The sequence below is a fragment of the Rhagoletis pomonella genome, unplaced genomic scaffold (genome assembly GCF_013731165.1).
Source record: "Rhagoletis pomonella isolate Grant_MI unplaced genomic scaffold, Rhpom_1.0 Rhpom_scaffold_00004, whole genome shotgun sequence".
Classification (NCBI taxonomy): Eukaryota; Metazoa; Arthropoda; class Insecta; order Diptera; family Tephritidae; genus Rhagoletis; species Rhagoletis pomonella.
Genome location: NW_023458558.1, coordinates 19128705 through 19145128, shown reverse-complemented (window position 1 = coordinate 19145128; position 16424 = coordinate 19128705). Strand labels below are relative to the sequence as shown.

At 41.8% G+C, this 16424-nt stretch overlaps 2 protein-coding genes across 3 annotated transcripts in view; both read right to left on the bottom strand.

Annotated features, from left to right (window-relative positions):
• Positions 1-657: 657 nt before the first annotated feature.
• LOC118737167 (oxysterol-binding protein 1) lies at positions 658-6492 on the bottom strand. Of its 2 annotated transcripts, XM_036467508.1 has the most exons (3): positions 6207-6492; positions 4267-5972; positions 658-1770 (listed from the first exon to the last, which is right to left on the bottom strand). In XM_036467508.1, exons 2-3 carry the CDS (start codon positions 5908-5910, stop codon positions 1021-1023), a joined length of 2394 nt encoding a protein of 797 aa, XP_036323401.1. In that variant the 5' UTR covers positions 5911-5972; positions 6207-6492; the 3' UTR covers positions 658-1020. The 2 variants fall into 2 exon arrangements, with proteins under 2 accessions (XP_036323401.1, XP_036323400.1); XM_036467507.1 differs by having other exon boundaries at positions 4267-6492.
• Positions 6493-11950: 5458 nt separating this feature from the next.
• Positions 11951-16424, bottom strand: part of LOC118737166 (protein phosphatase Slingshot-like) — a 6853-nt gene continuing 2379 nt past the window's right edge. Inside the window, exon 8 of the mRNA XM_036467506.1 lies at positions 11951-16424. Within this exon, the coding sequence (XP_036323399.1) occupies positions 13755-16424 (2670 nt within the window). The 3' untranslated portion in view covers positions 11951-13754.

Here is a 16424-nt window from a genome sequence, read left to right as displayed (position 1 = left end):
GTGCTTACATATACATATGTAGAAATAATACTTGCGAAAAATTTGTAAATATTTGTGTTTGTGTGTATGTTTATTTAACCATGAATTTCTATTTTTTTCCTTTAAGTAATACTACAATATATTAATAGTAATAATAATGTTTTTTTTTAACATGTAACATCTATATTTCTTAGCTTGCATTTTGCTTTTATTTATGTACATTAAAACAAGGTAAAAGGAGACAAATTTACAATACAAACTAAGCAATATAATACGAGTGGAAAGTAGCGTAGAGTAGTGTGTAAAGGAAGTTGCAATGTTTTTGTTACGAAAATTACATACATACTCATTATAATTATTTTGCTGCCCATTTATATAAGTGTACATACATATAATAATCATATGTACATATGTATGTATAATTGGACTCGGCATTTATGACGGCATATCGTTCACTATCGTCGATATATCGCAAAATACCAGCAGCTATTCGTAGATATTTGCTAAAACTAACAAAGAGCAAGATTATTGTTTATTGTACGGAATTCTTTTATTTTCCGCTTTTGCTTTGCATACACATATGTATGAACTACCCTTGTTTTGCTTTAGATTTTTGTGTACTCTTTTGCCAATATGTATTTCTAAGCGCATTGCTAATAATAACTCATACAAAAATGCTTAAAGTCCTTTAAGAAATTTAATAGTATTTTTCCTTTAAAATTAATATTTTTAATAATTTACTTATACAGCACAATTCTTTTCATGTAAAAGGGCATCAACTTCAATTTCTTTATGATTATTTTCATGGTGTAATTTTGCATTCTCTGCTCTTTTTTTTCTGCATGTAAAAGTATTCGTGTGAGTAATTTTTCGTATTTCTTTATTTGGACTTTGTATTTACTTGAAAAACTTTTATTTTGCTTTCTTTACTTTTGTTTTAATAATTAATTTTAACTTTAACTTTCGCAATTAATCATCAGCTTTTCAAATATGCGGTAAGGGTTTTTGCTGTTTTGCCTTTCTTAAAAATGTTAATTGCATTTAGAATATATCAGGACACATAGACCAGTCTTGGTCACGCTTGTGCTGCCAATAGCTTTCGTTGAAAACATGCACCAAATTATCGCTTCCCTCTTCCTTTTCGCGTCTAAACCAAATCGGTTCATATGGGGGATATGGCCGCCCCTCATTCGCTGCGGCCTCAGCTTCCGCTTCGCGTTCTCGCCGCTTTCTGCGTTGTTTCTCCTCTAGACGCAATTTCTCACGATTACTCTCGTCCCATCGACCTTCTTCCATCAAACGCTGATCGGGCCGTAAACGGGAGTCGGTTGGAGCAACGCCCTCTTCTGGTTCATTCAATTGGGCTGCCAATGTAGTAAAGTTATAGAACTTTTCATTATCTGGTGGCGACTCTCGGCGCGTCCACACTGTTTTGTAGCCATTGGTTTGGTAAACTGGACTATCAACGGTGCCAGAAGTGGAAAGAACGGGCGCAATTTCAATGGAAGAATCCCAAGTGCCACGCAGCACCCATTTAACTTCTTTATTTCGATTCATGATTACGCCCTTAACGCGGCGCTGTTGTTCGCGTGAGAAATACGAATAGGGAATATATTTTAGATGGCATACAAGGCCTGATGCTGCATTAATTCCCCTGATCTCCATATCGCCATGTTGATCGACCCACAATTTCCCGACGATAATATTATTCACAGTCGTTGTCACTTTACGCCATGTATATTTGTGGCCAGTTGCGGGGAAATTCACGAATGCACTACCAAGAGGAATAACCTGAAAATTGCAAAAAAAATGGAAAAAATCAGTTTACTTTGATGTACTTTTATTAATAATTAATTAAAGCTATAAAGGTCAAACACGCGCGTGCATGTGTGTACTCACGTTACACTCACTAATGGCTTTGGTTTTACCCTACAGTGAATTGGGTCAAATCTAATTTATCTCGGAAATATATCATTTTAGGACTAGTTTTCACCGACAGCTTTTGAACAAAATTATTGATGTAGACAAGTGCGTATGCATACATACATACAACATACACAAAAATGTTCCGAATGGGTCGAGATATCGATCAATGCAAGTCTGCACGTTCGTCTGTGCCCGCGATATCTCATTAGATTAATATATCTCAGCGAGACTTAGCACCTCGTAGGTACTGAAAATGGGCGAAATCGGACTCGTTTAATAAGAAATGAAATTAACACACAAATTAATCTTTTTAATCGTTCTAAGTTCATAGTTAGTCTGTTCCAATAGCAGTCCGGTTTACAGGATTTAGTCAGAACTTACAGGAAGTCGTTCCTATTGACATAAAACCTGTAAGTGGGAACACATTTGAGAGAGTAACTGAGCAACTGTTCCTAGTCAGAAGTTACAGGATTTAGTCCGGAGATTTTTTTCCTGTAAGTTCATGAAAAGTGTCAAACGATCAGCTGATTTACATGTGCAAACAAAAACAGAAAGCGGTGAAAGCAAAGAACCTTATATTTGTTATAAAATGGAAGTAAACAACGAAATATTTAAATATGTATAGATTTTATTAATTATTTAGTGATATTTCAGCCAAATCAGTGTAGTGCCAATGACATGTAAACAAACCGTCTGACGTTTTTACAGGAAATAGTGCTTTTTGCGTTCCTATGCACTTCTGCATCTGTTCTCATTTTACTCTCATTTGAGAGCGTAAAATTGTAGTTTGACAGTTCCACAGGTTTTAGTCCGAAGTTCAAAGGAACAGACTAAGTGTAAAAAATTTAACTTATACCTATCTCATATCTGAACAATCAAATGAACATTTAAAAAAGCGCGAGCGCTCCAAAATTTTATTTGGATATCTTTAAAATTGAGGGGCACGGTACTTTGTGTAGACAGATGAAAACAACTTCGCTTCTCGTCCTGTTAATTTTGGTATATATTTTCATTATGAAAGATAATCAGCCTCATCATGAGTTTCATTTTCCCCGAATCTGTTCACTTTTAACTTTTACTTTCCATGTATTTACTATGGGCGGAAGACAAATTTTCGGGTGATTTTGTTTTTGGGCGAAACTCAATTTTCAAGACTGACGAGATATATAGCGTGCAAAACTCCATTGACTGATTAGTTACAAATAAGTTCTTTTAATTCTACTCCGATGTAATGCCCGAGTGGGTCCGGACAAGGGTTCGCACGGGCTACTTGGCGGATAGTTTCCTTATGGCAACGTCCGTAAAAAACTGGGCTCTTTAGACACCTCTTTCCGTAGTCCCATTTTAAAATTTTTTCCCAGAGCCGTTTTTTTAACCAAACAAACATCTGGGTGGGTCTTGCGTTGAAGCTTACAAACAAATTTTTTACATACAAATAAGGCGCACATTAATGTACATACGTACATATGTATGTGCGTATCGCTCATTTGTTGCAAGAGTGTCATAATCCCAATTTATTAGTTAAGTATGCAGAAATTACATTCTATGTTGCGTAAAAATTTCATAGCTGTAAGTATCGATTAACCATAGGTCATTAGGAGAAAACTTGTCATCATTTTGACTAGTGGATACTTGACTAGTGTAAACTTTAAATCCGTTTTTCTCGAGTTTTTGATTTGTTGGATTATGACACTATTGCAGCAAATTAGCGATTTGTACATAATTGTATTTAAGCCCTCACCACTTTTTTTTAATTTTTTTTTTTCAAAAATTGTCCTGTTGACAGAAGTAATAAAAACTCTAGGAGCCAAAATTATATTGTTGATTTTCCCAAACAGTCTGACTCCTTGGTCAGCGTATTTATTTGGAAAATTAGGAACGTTTCAAATAAAATCCCCGTTATGAAGTAGGCATACTTCGTATCCCACTAAAGGGTCACTAATCGAGTATCAGTGGTCTTTCCTACATGGATGCTATCAATCGTTTGCAGGTATGCCTACGAGAACATGCGCGCGGCTAAGTCAACAAATATAATGAACAGTCGAAACAATCGGTCTATTGCGTGTTAGAACGACAACGATATTTAATTGAGGCTATTTTGCAAACTACGTATATAGTAAACTATGTATATAGTAAATATATTTATATTCAAATGTACATATGTATATGTATGTATATGCATGTGTATATGAATGTTTGCATACGGGTATGGTCAAATGAAGTTTTTACTGGATATGCCACTCAAAATTGTTTAGATATACTAAAGCTTCTGGCTATGGTCAAATGAAGTTTTTACTGGATATGCCACTCAAAATTGTTTAGATATACTAAAGCTTCTATAATAAATGTTATATAACTCACCTGCAAATATTTGCCGCGAAACTTGCTTGTCATGGTGAACTCCTGCCAGCAGGCCCACTCGCGGCCCTCGCAGTGTAACGCAGCCATTGGAGGATGATGTGATACTTGTTCAGCCACTACACGCCATCCAAGATCATCCATACGATCGCATTCGTAGGTTTCACCCAAAAGCGGATTGAAAGGTTTACCAGTGCGATTTGCTGTTGTTGCGTAGCTAGTTATGGTGAAGGCTGCCACGTACGCCAATTGTTCACATTCGTCAGTGCAACGTGCAGCTGCATCCAACAAATCTGCATACTCGTAATCTTCCGTAAGCCTTTGCAACATTGAGAGTGGTTCATTGAAATTAACTGGCATCGGTATTTTAGACAGCTCCTTGCCGATGCAATTTTTCATTATTGACCACAAATTTAGCGGATAATTTGGTTTATCTGGCACGCGAGTACGTCGTTGTCTAGTAGTTTTCGAAAGTTGTAGGCTCTTTTGGGTTTTCGGATTTCCATATTTGTGATTTGAACTGCTTTGTTCGGAGGATGTGTTACTTTTTTTGCTAATTACAACCACTTGCTGAGGTTCGGATTCGTTTTGCTTTTGCTCTTCATTTTCCGATGAGCTACTATGATGTGCTTGCTCTTCGGAATTAGAGCGAGTCTTTTGGAGTTTCATAACAAAAGATCCGTCCTCGACATCGACGCCTTTGTGGTTGCCTGTATTCGAGGGCAATGTCATTACAAATTCGGAAGCTTCCTTCGGCAAGTTTTCTCCAAACACTCCGTTGTTCTCTTCCGCGTCGAAAAATTCGTTTTCGTCGTCAGATGTAACTGCATTCAGCGAGGCAGTACTTTCGTTTGCTATTGCCAATGATTTGTTTTGGTGCGCGGCTGTGTGTGCGGCTTGCTCAAGGCGAGTTTGTTGCTTGGCTAACATCTCTACCATTTCTTCCAAACGTTGTCGTTGCTCTCTCTCGTGCTCAACCATTTTTGACCATTTATAGCCTTGCGACTCAGCGCTGCGCAGGTAATCATTACATGCATTAATCATCGCATTGCATGTAATACGGAAAAGTGTAGCGCGCTCATTAACTATCTTTGTGCGACTGGCAAGAGACTCTTCATCATTCGATTCTAACTCAGTGAGCGCTCTCTGTAATGCTACACCATGTTTAGTGATTAAATCGTAACAGGTGCGCAAGCTCTCCAAACGACCACTTAGGTCGGCAATTACTGTGTGGATTTCTTGACTGGGTACAACATGTGCCGTCTGAACTTCCTCCTCTTCTTCCGTTTCCATAGTTCGAATGGCTTTCGCCTTGGCCAACTCCAGTGCTGTCACCCAAGACTGTCGTTCTACCTCATTGGCAGCTTTTATGTGAAAGGTTTGGGTACCTCCATTTGAGATAACAAATGTGCACGAATCTACTGTGTGTATGAGAGCACCATGAAGCGATATAGTTCCGCGGCATGTGTGGTTCATTTCTGCTTGATTTCGATAGTAGCTCAAAACTCCACGAGATAGAACAAACCAACGCCGTTGGTAGCCTTTAATATAGTTGGTCCACTTCATGAGCCAACCCTTCATTTCGGGATCTTTACTGCCAGTCGAACTCCGTTCCGGAGTAGGTTTATTCAGAACCATATCCGACATTGCTGAGGGGGTAGTTTCCGTCTCCCTTGTCTTTTCCAAAGATCCGACCGGACCTTGCAAAACTTTTTTTTTGGTTTGCGCACCGCAAATTATTAATTGACAAATACCGTAGCCGCCACCACCGCCAGCACCCAAAACAAATCAATGTGTAAAGTTCGTCACACAATCAATTGTACACACAATAATATATATGAAAATCAAGAAAAGTGGAAAGATAGGAACAAGAAATTAGCACAGCATTTAACGCCACGTACTAATGAACTTTTTCACTGTTTTACAGATGCACTTCAATTTACCCCGTTGTCGTCGATACTCTGATTATTCTTTTATTGCATTAGAACTTCACGATTCACGTTTATATGCTGCTAAAATGCACGAAATTTCAATTTTTCAATGCGAAAATTGAAAAATCTCACCAGGCATAGAAAAAAAATGAGAATTTGACACAAAGTGACGTCGATTTGGTGGGGGTCAGTGATGCCAATAAATATGATACACCTGTGTTGCCAACATTCTGTTTAGGGGTAATATTTTAGCATAGAACAATACGATTTGATTTTTTTTTTAAGTTTACCGTTAAAAAAAATATTCTAGACAAGTAAAAGGTGAAACTATTATTTACCATCACGGTCCACAAACTTGTAAAAAATTAGTATATTGTCAAATAATTTTTATTTTATTTATTTATTTTTTACAGTCTGTTAGACTTCATTACAAAGAAGCTTTAACATTCCTATAATTAGATTTGGACTTAAAATTTAAAAACAAAATATTAAATACAATATGCTCTACTGCACTGCAATTATTTTAATGTCAATATAAAAGCATGCCATTTTCCGGAAGTTATGTAGACGGTTGGAAAGGCCGAGTCTCCAATCCGCGCTATACTTTTTGGGCTACTCCGTATCTTGATATGTCTTCGGTGGTCGAAAAGGCCGAGTTTCCGATCCAACCAGTCGCGCTTTCGTGACGGTTGGAAAGGCCTAGTTTCCAATCCACTCATTTATTGTTTATTATCTAAGGGTTTTAATGTACTCTAGGTAGTCGGAAAGGCCGAATTTCCGATCCACCTAGCCTCGATATCTTGGTGGTTGGAAAGACCTAGTTTCCAATCCACGCTAATGTTGATATATCACTATCTTGTAGGCTGCGTTCTACAATAGTTATATAGCAGCCGCTTGAAGAGTGATAGTATCACAATTTTTTATAGCCTCTGGTAATTCATTGAAGCACTTTAAGCCTTTATAAAAAATATTTGTTTTGTCCACTTCCGTTCTATACTTCGGGAGTCTGAAGCTGTTGTTCTCTCTCAACAAATATGTATGCGTCTCATTTATATATCGGAGATTATCGCTAAGATAATCCGGCAGGTTGCCCTTCTTAATATTGTACACAAACTTCATAGCGTGGTAAAAAACTTGTTGCTTCTTCCATTGAGAAAGCACAAGATTCAGCGCAGTGTTTAGCTCTGAATCCAGATTGTTCTTTTATGAGTATTTTATTGGATTCCACATAGCACTGTAGTTAGTTTTTCACAACGGTTTCTAGCATTTTCTCCAAGCTAGGGAGAGTATTAATGGGCCTAAGCTCCTCAGATTTAACCGTTTTTCCAACATTCTTAACGGGCACTATTGATGAAATTTTCCATTCTTCCGGTATTGATCCTGTTTGGAGACTCTTATTTATTAGTAGGGCATAGAAATATCCCATATAATCAGCAGAGTCCTTAATAACACCTTCAGGTAGAAGGTTGTTGGGGGAAATTTCGGCTTAAATATTTTGGCAATTTAAAGAATATCTTCCGTTGAGACCTCTTCAAATTTTAGCGTACTTGTGGAAGCTCGTTGCTGTCCACGAAAAAATTATTTTAGTTTTCCGCAATTTCAAAGCTGTCTACGTAGTTGGTGTTATATATTATCACTTCTCCAATATTTTCTTTGACCTCCGTGTTATTGATCAGGCAGTCGACTACTTCCTTTAAATATTTCGACATGAGTCGGCTGTCACCCTTATTTATTTCCACCTTATTATGTAAATATGAGTTCTGCAACGTAGAAGGGCTTTGACTGGCCTTGACCACTTTTTTAAAACAAAAAATGTTTAAGATAGTCAGAACTACGATACCGGAATGACACGAAGCAAACTATCTTTGGCCAAGGGCCATAACCTTAACAGAAATCCACCCGATTTTTCCATCATAGAAATCCCGGAAAGTCTGGTCCGAACTCTTCTGGCCCGCACCGGCGTGGAACAAAATATCCAGAACATGGTCATGCAGTTAGTTAACCTTCAGAACTAGGATGAATACAATATTATATCAATATAATCCCTTCATGATGTTGAGTACAACATTCAGTTCCATCCAAATTAGGAAGGACCTTCCGTGCTGTTTGAGGAAAAAACGTGGTTTTCGACAAGGCGATTCACTCCCGTGCGGCTTATCAGCATTTTCAATCTTCCAGTTCTTTCTTCTGGAGCAGAAACGTGGAAGGTGTCAAACAAACATGAGAAGGTTTTGGGGGCTTTCGACAAAACTATTCTAAGATTTATCTAGAAAAAATAAAAAACTAAAAGCGTAAATATACGAATGCGCTGGCTTGGGCATAGGTTCAGTTTCAAGTTCCATCAATGCAAAGCGTCAATGCAAATTGGATTGAATGAAATTGGTTTTTTGGTTTCTTTCTAAAGCGATGCATGATTGCAGTGCCACCACCTTCATCCTGCATAACTCCGCGCATTGTCGGTTATTTAACTTCGATCAAGTCAGGGGATAATAAAATTGGGATCATCAACATCCGGGGAACTGGTACCAGCCGCCTATTAGGATGTCGCTCCAACATGAGTACCTACCTAATAGAGGGCGCGACCGGGGTAGTTATTTGAAATTTGAACGTCCTCCACGAGTTTGGAACTTCATCCTGGATTGAGACCAACGGGGTATACTGCCCTCTGAGCAGATCGATTACTGGACGTTTTGCACAGCAGATGACGATGCCCCTACTAGGTTCATTAGTATTTGCATTTGATCGCCAAACATCATCAAAGCCTGCGAAGGTATGATAAATTGCATCGGCTGGCAAATAGTGCTCACGATTGTTTTAGACCACCTGCCCTCCTACGAAAACCATACATTCATCAACGCACGGAAAGCCAATTGGGACGGGTTTACGGCAAATGCGAGTCGCGAACTTGCCATGTTAAGTTTAGGGGCATATTAGCAACTTCATCAACGCAGCAACCGACCGCTTCATTTCTGCAGGGAGAGCTCCTAAGGTGCGATCTGAGTTCCCAACTGAAGCAGTGGGACTCGCAGACATGCGAGACAGCATCCGACGTCAGGGATTTCAATAATTAATTAAGCGAAGAAAGTGGAATTAGCATTAAAAATTGGGCTGGTCCATAGGGACAGGGGTGCTAGTTGAGTAGGGTTTTGGCGGCATGGGAAGAGATGTCTCGAGGCGCGGGTTAACTCTCCGCTTGCCGGGCTCTCACTGCATTTTGCATTTATTCTGCACAGGTATGAATTTAGCCCATTTCTGCAGCCTGAGCGAAGTTGGGGTCAGATGGTGCGAGTCTCCCGGAGCAGACGAAGCTCTGTCTCGTCCACGTCAGGTGGTGGTGTTCTCAAAACGACATTCACAGGTCGAACGTCGGTGTAAGTTGAGACCGACTCCCTATCGTCGTTTATGGCATGTCGGTATACTGTCTGGTCAAGAGGTTGTTTTATGAACCTGTCAAATCGTAGAGATGCCTTCTGACATGCCCTGGCGAGGGCTTTGCTGCAAGCAGGTGTCTGTTCAGGTGCCACAATATAAGGAACTGCTTACAGAGCATTGTGTTATGCTCCCCGAACGTGAGTATTTGAGCCTCGTCATAAATATGGTGTTGTGGCTACACCAGAAGTCACCCGGTGGCTGTACGGAGTGCCGTGTTTTGGCAGATTTGTGATTCCGCACTACTCATCCCCTGCGACCACTCGAGAGCTGCATAATTTAGACCCGGTCGGCGAATCGCCTTGTCTCTCCGAGAATTTTTGAGTTATTCACTGCCGGAATTGGTCCAGATAGTAAAAGGGGTTGCCGAGAATTTTGTAGATTTTTTCTATCACTCAGATATTTAGTTGACCACCGTTTGAGTCCCTGTGGGAGAGAGGTAGCCTCCAACGCTACCAGGACATTACTTCCATAGAGGCGGTTTCGGTTCAGACCACGATCTATTTAAGTTTTTATGGCGTTAAGTGTTGTGCTATGTACTTTACGGAACCCATACTGATGTGTCGCTGGAGTCAGGTGGTTTCTATAGCGCGGGAGTAGCGAGGCCGCTACCGGGGAAAGGGATGTTATCGGACGATAAGTTTGATGAAATTGGACTACTCTCCCTTTATTCCAGATGTCCGAAATGATGATAGTGCAGGTTGAGGGCCTTGGTGAGATAATCTACTCGCGCAGGTCATATTTTTTTCAGCACTAGCCTGCATATTTCGTCGAGTCCTATGGTTTTGGAGATTTTCGCTCCCATGGCTACCTGAACCTCACCACTGGTGGAAGAAAGAGGCGCACAGGCTTGAACGTGGTGCGCTTTGAAGTCACCGACTACCATACGGTTTCCACCACTGAGGTGCACACATATTTCGAGCTCAACATCGCCTGACTGTATAGCAATTCCTGGCATTCTAGGATGGTATCCCTGCGGCCGATGTCTGCTTCTGATAAAACGATACCGCACGGTGGTGCGTGATGAGCGATCCGCTTGGTGCACATTTTATCCGGGGCAATTCAACAGCGTAGTCGGCCGCTGTGGTGTAGTGGTAAGCAGTGCGCGCATCCACTCCGCAGCACCAGGGTTCAAATCCTGGTCAAAGCAACATCGCAAAAATAAAAAAAAAGGTTTTTTCTTAACAGCGGTCGTCCCTCGGCAGGCAATTGCAAACCTCTGAGTGTATTTCTGCCATGAAAAACAGTGTTGGTAGCTGTGCAGCTTCGTCTCTGGGACCACAGCTATAAATATTCCATAATTTCATGGCGACCCATGCAGACGGTTACCTCCGCAATCTGCTTTGGGAGACTGACTGCAATGTGGAGTGTAAGAGACTTGTGGTGTTGCCTCGATCCATATGTTGTGTTTGGTGTGTACGATGCTGCCTTGTGGTGGTAGTGGGCGGCGTCGCATAAGGCAGTACAAGGGCCCACGTAGTTGCTCGTCCAATCTCGCGTGGTGCGCAGTCCTGAACATACCCTACCTAGAGTGGCACCAGCCAAGGCAGGAATTGCTTTTGACGGATGTCACGTTACGGTATATCCTGAACTGACACACCGGATGAACTATGAGTTGTTTGCAGCGGCGTGTAAGTGGGATGTGGTTGTGCTTGTGGTGTGGCTATCTATGGCTCTATTAAGTCGGGGATGGTCGCGTTTGTGTTAGGTTGCTCAGGTGAACTCAGGTGTGTCGTGGAGGCGGTTCGTTTTGTGCAGCATGGGGGCCACGAATGACGTGGTCCATTGCGGACCAGTTCGTAGACCTGAGCACGTTCGGAGGTCACTCCACCCGTTGCAGGGCTTGCACCTGACTGAGGTGGTGTTCGGATGTAATCGTCTTGCATACGCAGTAGGTGTAGGTAGGCCAAGGTTTGACACGATGACAGCCATGAGCAGAAGAATTTGAAGCATATGTTAAACCATGTACGACCAACGTTTAAGAATTGTCGGCAACCTAAACCGGGTTAGATCGCCGATCAGGTAAAACCCGAGTCATTCTGGTACCTAGAACCGGCTGTCGTCGTTGGGTTACTCAACCCCGCTCGCATCGGCTTGTCAACCAACGCTGTCGTCAGGCTCAGCTAAACGGAGGCCCACGAAGTGTGCAACGTCCACTGGGTCTGTCCATAGAGACCGGGCGTTAGCTGGGAGGGGTTTTAGGGGCATGCGAAGAGGTGCCGTGGGTCAAGTGGCGACTCTCCGGATGCCGGCACTCATTGGATACTCTGCTTAGATACACGAGTTTAGCCTGCTGCAGTAGCCTGAGCGAAGTTGGACTATTGTGGTGAGAATTTCCCGAGGCAGATGGTTGCGTACCCAAAACGACATTCACAGATCGGTAGGGAGTCGATGTAAGTCGAGACCGACTGCCTGTGAATGCCGTTAGGGCAGACACTGTCTGAGATATTACCCCAAATTTTCTGCATAATTTAAATTGATAATTGATCTTAGATCTCAACTCACTATAAACTTTAACCCCATTTACTTATTTTTAAATGCTCCACAGGTTCTGTATGCAAGTCGCACATTTAAAAATATGTATTTCGTATTCAATATGAGCTTTAATAGGTATTTTAAAAACCATTTTTCATACAAACATAAAAATAGAAAAAATCTTACAATATTTACAAAATATTTGCTTTTTTTGTTGCTGGCTAATTAGTTAATATTATGATTTGTTGATTTTTTCTCGCCGATTTTCAATATGTTATATGCTTTATACTGTAGAGTTAAAGTGTTGTGTTTAAATTTTTTAGATATTTTTGCAATGGGGTTTTTCGTTCGTTTTCAAGGGACTATTGCCATGCTGTGGATGTCTGCTTGCTGCGTGTGTTTTCGTGTAAGTTTAAGTGTAGATAATGTTGGTATTTATTATTGAGTTGTGTCGTTCTTGTCGAAAATGCTTATAATTAATATACAAATACAGTACGGCAATGGTAATGGTAAAAAGCGCTACGTAGTAGTACATACACACATATAAACTGCTTCTTACAACTTCTAATGCGATCATTAATTAAGTTTATAAATAATTAAGATTTAATTAAAATCAGCGTGTAGTAATAATAAAGAGGAAATAGACTTATGAAGGGTATAATGAAGATGTGTTGTAAGATGCTACTTGTGGAGTTTTCGGCGGTAGATGACGATGAGGAAATGTGAACAGTTTATAAAAAAAAAAGTGAACATCAATAGCAGCATTGCGACTCAAGCGATCATTTTAAGAAATGTAAATGTTATTACCGGTAATGGTGGTATGGGCTTGGCATAAAAAAAAGAAACAATACTACCTTGCATAAAGGAGTGGATGCGATATTCACCCACACACACACACACGCACAGAAAGTATCCTGTAAATACAGTGGTTACAATTAATTAATTGGGCGTTAGTCAAACTCAAGGTTGAAGCAAATTAATTTACCAATGTAGAAAAGGAAGTTACACATATGTACATACAAAAACTATGGCATAATTTAATTTTCCCTAACCTATGAGTAATAAAAAGCACTTGAACAGATGAGCATATTCAGCACTTGACCATATAATTTTTGTTTTCGAGCTGGCAGTGGATTATAACAGAAAAGGAAATAAATGTAAATTGTCAAGAAATGCAGGCAGCCAAATTAAAGCTTTTTGATAAATACTTTTAGTCGCAGTAGTTTTGAAATGCACAGAAACAACAGCGCGGGGATTAAAGCTGGAGTACATTGGTCATAGAAAAATGAGACCAAGTCTAGAATACCAACAGTTTAGTTATGACAAAAAAAAAAACTAAAAACGGCTCGATAGGGCTTTTTACTTTAGTTTTCTTTAGCAGCTAAATAGCTTTTATTCTAGACTTATACCGAAATAAGTACCTATGAGTTTTTTTCGAGGCAAATAAGCTGTGTTAAGATTTCATGCACGAATTTCTCATTTCTATTTCCAACCATATTTTGAATGTGTTAAGAACGCTTGTGTGTGTGTGTATGAGTTGTTCGCTGTTCGGGCTGTAAGGGTGCAAAGCGCGTTTAGAACATTATACAAGTGTATGAATACTATACACCTAACACAGAATGGGGTAAAGGGACGGTGCGTTGTCGCTGATATAATCTACATAGTATTGTAAGCGGCTGCATTGAAGCTCTGTTTTGGTAACGTTAGCCTACTGAGTGGATGCGTGCGACCGTGTTGTTGCAAACGACGCTGTTGATGCTGCTGTTGTTGGTTTTGCGCATTGTCTGCCATTGACGTTTGGGCAGCGTTGCCATGCGATATCATTGTGGATTTAGCTGGAGCAGGGGGCGGCCTACTATCACTATATTCGTGAGATAACCGAACACTAGTGGCAGAGCTTCTGCCACCACCTATCAGCGTGCTTTTGTGCAACGCACGACCACCACTTTCATAGTACGAATGGCGCCTGGGTTTACAGTGGCTTGTAGCTAGAGCAACCGTTGCAACTGTTGTTGGTACTGGAGATGAAGAGGATGCCGAAGCGGATGGCGCCGTGGTATATGATGAAGATATGGGTATGGCGCCAACGACACTGTCATTTTTGGTTACAGACGATACCGATATTGGCATTTGATATTTATACACCAGAACCTTCACGTTACGGTCAACATATGGCTCGCACATACTCGATGAAGACGAAGTGGATGACGACGAAGACGATGATGCAGATGAAGCCGTTGTCGATGAAACAGAGGCGGTAGTAGATATGGTCTGCATTGTATGGGTCGTAGTTGTAGTAGTAGTGGCTGCATGTGCAATTGTGTCAATTATTTCAGCAGGGATCTCATCGTGGTAACCAGAGGATGCTGCTAAACTTTGTGTTGCAGAGGTTGTGTCTGAAATAGGTGACGCCAAAGAAGCGCTTTGCAGATTGTGTTGGTGGTGATGATGTGGATCTATATGTTGCGCAACTGGGGAAGAAGGCAGTGAATGATGACCTTTCTTCGCAGGCGTGGCGGCAGCTTGAATTTGCAAAACATTTCCACTACTGCCTGTTGCTGCATTTGCGCTACTGCCTGCTTTGGCCTCAAAATTCTTTTTGAGTATTTGCACAGTGCCGGAGATCCGTTGATCCGTGATGGTAGTAGCGCCGCCGACGCTACCACGCAACAGCACTGAACCCTCCTCACCTATAACGGAGCCACCATCTATATTTTCGGCTGTCTCTGGTTCTGAAGGTACCATATTCTTGTTCTCAATGTCTGAAACTGTATATGATTCTGGAGCTGAGGAAGCGGAAAATAATTCATTGTGCAACGGACGACTGCCATCGCTACGGCGCATAACCATATGACACGTCAATATGTCGTGGTCGGCGTTGTTGCCGTCTAATGTAGTGGCGGTTGCACCGGGAACAATTTCCACACTATTGCAGCGGTAAGGAGAACAGCGGATGCGCGTTGAGCCAGCAGCTGAAGCACTTCGAAAGAGATTTGTTGCACCTTTGACGCTGCGCTTTGCGTTGCCAGTGATTGGCACTTCGTCGGCCACGCTATTTTCCGGGCACGATGTCTTCAATGTATTGCTGCTATTAACGCTACCGACCTGCTCCAACTTCTGTTTAGTGCGCTTTACCGTGCCCACATGCTGGTGCTGCTGGTAATGTGGCGACCCAGAAACGCCCTGACAGATTGGTGTGACAGTCTTGTTGCTCTTATTGATGTTGAGTTCGTGTATTTGACCTTCGAGTATGGCTCCGCCGCCGTACTGGCACGAATTGCGATTGGAGTCGTACGCTGCCCAGGAACTATTTCGTACTGGGGCAGCACAGCGCGTGTCTCCCGAACCCCATGAAGCATGTCGTGAGGGCAAATCCCGGTGCCGGTGTGTTCGTGTGACCACACGCTCCTCAAATGCGGTTGTCGTCGAACATCCGGCACTCGATGAGATCGAATCAATACTGCTATTTGAGCTCAATTTGCTGGTACCGCTACTGCTGGCACTTGTACCCACGCCCAGCACATTGAGACGATCTAAAACTATACCACCACTCCTGCTGGTACCACTCAAGTCGCTTGTGCCGCTAGCGGCAGTCCATGAATGAGTTTTTCGACTGTGACGTCTTGAGTTAGCGCATTGATGCTCTTCCTTAAGCTCAGACGATGTCTCCATTTGTCCGCTGCTAGTATCGCTGGCGAAACTTTCGTTGGAAACCCCTTCACCGCCACCACCGTCGACTGTCATTAAATTTTTCAAATTAGAAGTCTGAGTGATTAGTTTTGCGGATGATGTCCATACTGGACTATGTTCACTCTGTAATGTGCCATCGCCGGCATAACAAGGCAACGTATCCACACGCGTAGCTATTGAGCCAGTATCGTGTGATACCGAGCGACCAAACTGCAAGTTAAGCGACCGGCGATCATCAGCCGTCTTGCGTGTGCTGTGTGTTTCCAGATTCTGCACACGTGTTCGCACGGATGCTATCTGCTGTTTTTGCTTTCTTTGCTGTAGCTTTTGTTGTGCAGTAGAAGATGGTGGAGGCGGCGGTGGGGGTGGTGGCGGCTGTACGTTTTTCTGTATGTGTCGCACTTGGTTTTGAGTGACACTGTAGTTCTCACCATTGCTTCCGGGAAATCGCATATTCTTGGGCTCCTCTGCAACACTCTTTTCAGGAGTTAGGTTTTCCAGCGATTGGCTTTGCTGTTTTATTACGACTGTCATATGTGGCACGTGGGGCACCGCCTGCGGTGATGTGCTACTGGACCGACGCACCAAGCGACGTTGCTTGGCTTCATTCGTGCCGCCACCGTCATTGCCAATTGG

Coding starts and splice junctions, on each gene's coding strand:
- LOC118737167 (XM_036467507.1), bottom strand. CDS start 5,910: ATGTCGGATATGGTTCTGAATAAACCTACTCCGGAACGGAGTTCGACT. Junction 1,771..4,266: donor TTCGCGGCAAATATTTGCAG/GTGAGTTATATA, acceptor TGCAATTTTCAG/GTTATTCCTCTTGGTAGTGC.